The sequence below is a fragment of the Nanorana parkeri genome, unplaced genomic scaffold, assembly GCF_000935625.1.
Source record: "Nanorana parkeri isolate BGI_ZX_2015 unplaced genomic scaffold, ASM93562v1 scaffold81, whole genome shotgun sequence".
NCBI lineage: Eukaryota > Metazoa > Chordata > Amphibia > Anura > Dicroglossidae > Nanorana > Nanorana parkeri.
This window is the reverse complement of record NW_017306349.1, coordinates 726171-726808: the sequence shown is the minus strand read 5'-3', so window position 1 is coordinate 726808 and position 638 is coordinate 726171. Positions and strand designations below refer to the sequence as shown.

General features: G+C 51.6%; 1 protein-coding gene across 1 annotated transcript in view; it reads left to right on the top strand.

Annotated features, from left to right (window-relative positions):
• The window catches only part of NUP62CL (nucleoporin 62 C-terminal like), a 22432-nt gene that overhangs the window by 294 nt on the left and 21500 nt on the right, over positions 1–638 (top strand). Inside the window, exon 2 of the mRNA XM_018576964.1 lies at positions 537–632. Coding sequence (XP_018432466.1) covers positions 547–632 — 86 coding nt within the window. The 5' untranslated portion in view covers positions 537–546. The remainder of the gene's footprint in view (positions 1–536; positions 633–638) is intronic.

The window sequence follows — 638 nt, the reverse complement described above, 5'->3', positions numbered from 1 at the left end:
ACAGTATATGGGGTGTATGGCTAGCGCTGGGGGAGTGGTCAGTATCTGGTGTCTATGGATAGCACTGGGGGCGGGGCTCAGTGTATGGGAGCGCTGGTGGGGGAATTAATTTTATGAAATGTATGGGTAGTACTGGGTGGTGGGTGTATGGGGTGTACTGATGAGGTGGTCAGTGTATTGCAGTGATCTGGTATGGGGTGTACTGATGGGGGGGGCTTCAGTGTCTGAGGTGTACGGGTTTTACCTCTGAGAGGTAGGTGTATGGGGCATACTGGTGCAGGGTCAGTGTATGAGCAGTACTGATGTGGGGGTCAGTCTTGGGGTGTATGCCTCCTGTTGGAGTGTTATTTTGGACCCCTGTGATGATACAAATACTTTTGGACTCCGGTTCCTTCGGTGTGGCCCTATCATTCATCGCTTACCTCTTACCATAGTCCTTGTTTTTGGGGGTTTTTATTCTAAGACTCAGATTGTGTTCTCTGAATATTTTGAATGTTGACCTGTTCATGTTTTGTGTTTTTGTCCTCCCCACAGACATCCTTCAGAATGAGCGGCTTCAGCTTTGGGACGGGACCCCCCGCCGGAGGGTTCAGCTTCGGAGCGGCCAAGACGACGGCGGCATCAACGGCAACGTCGGG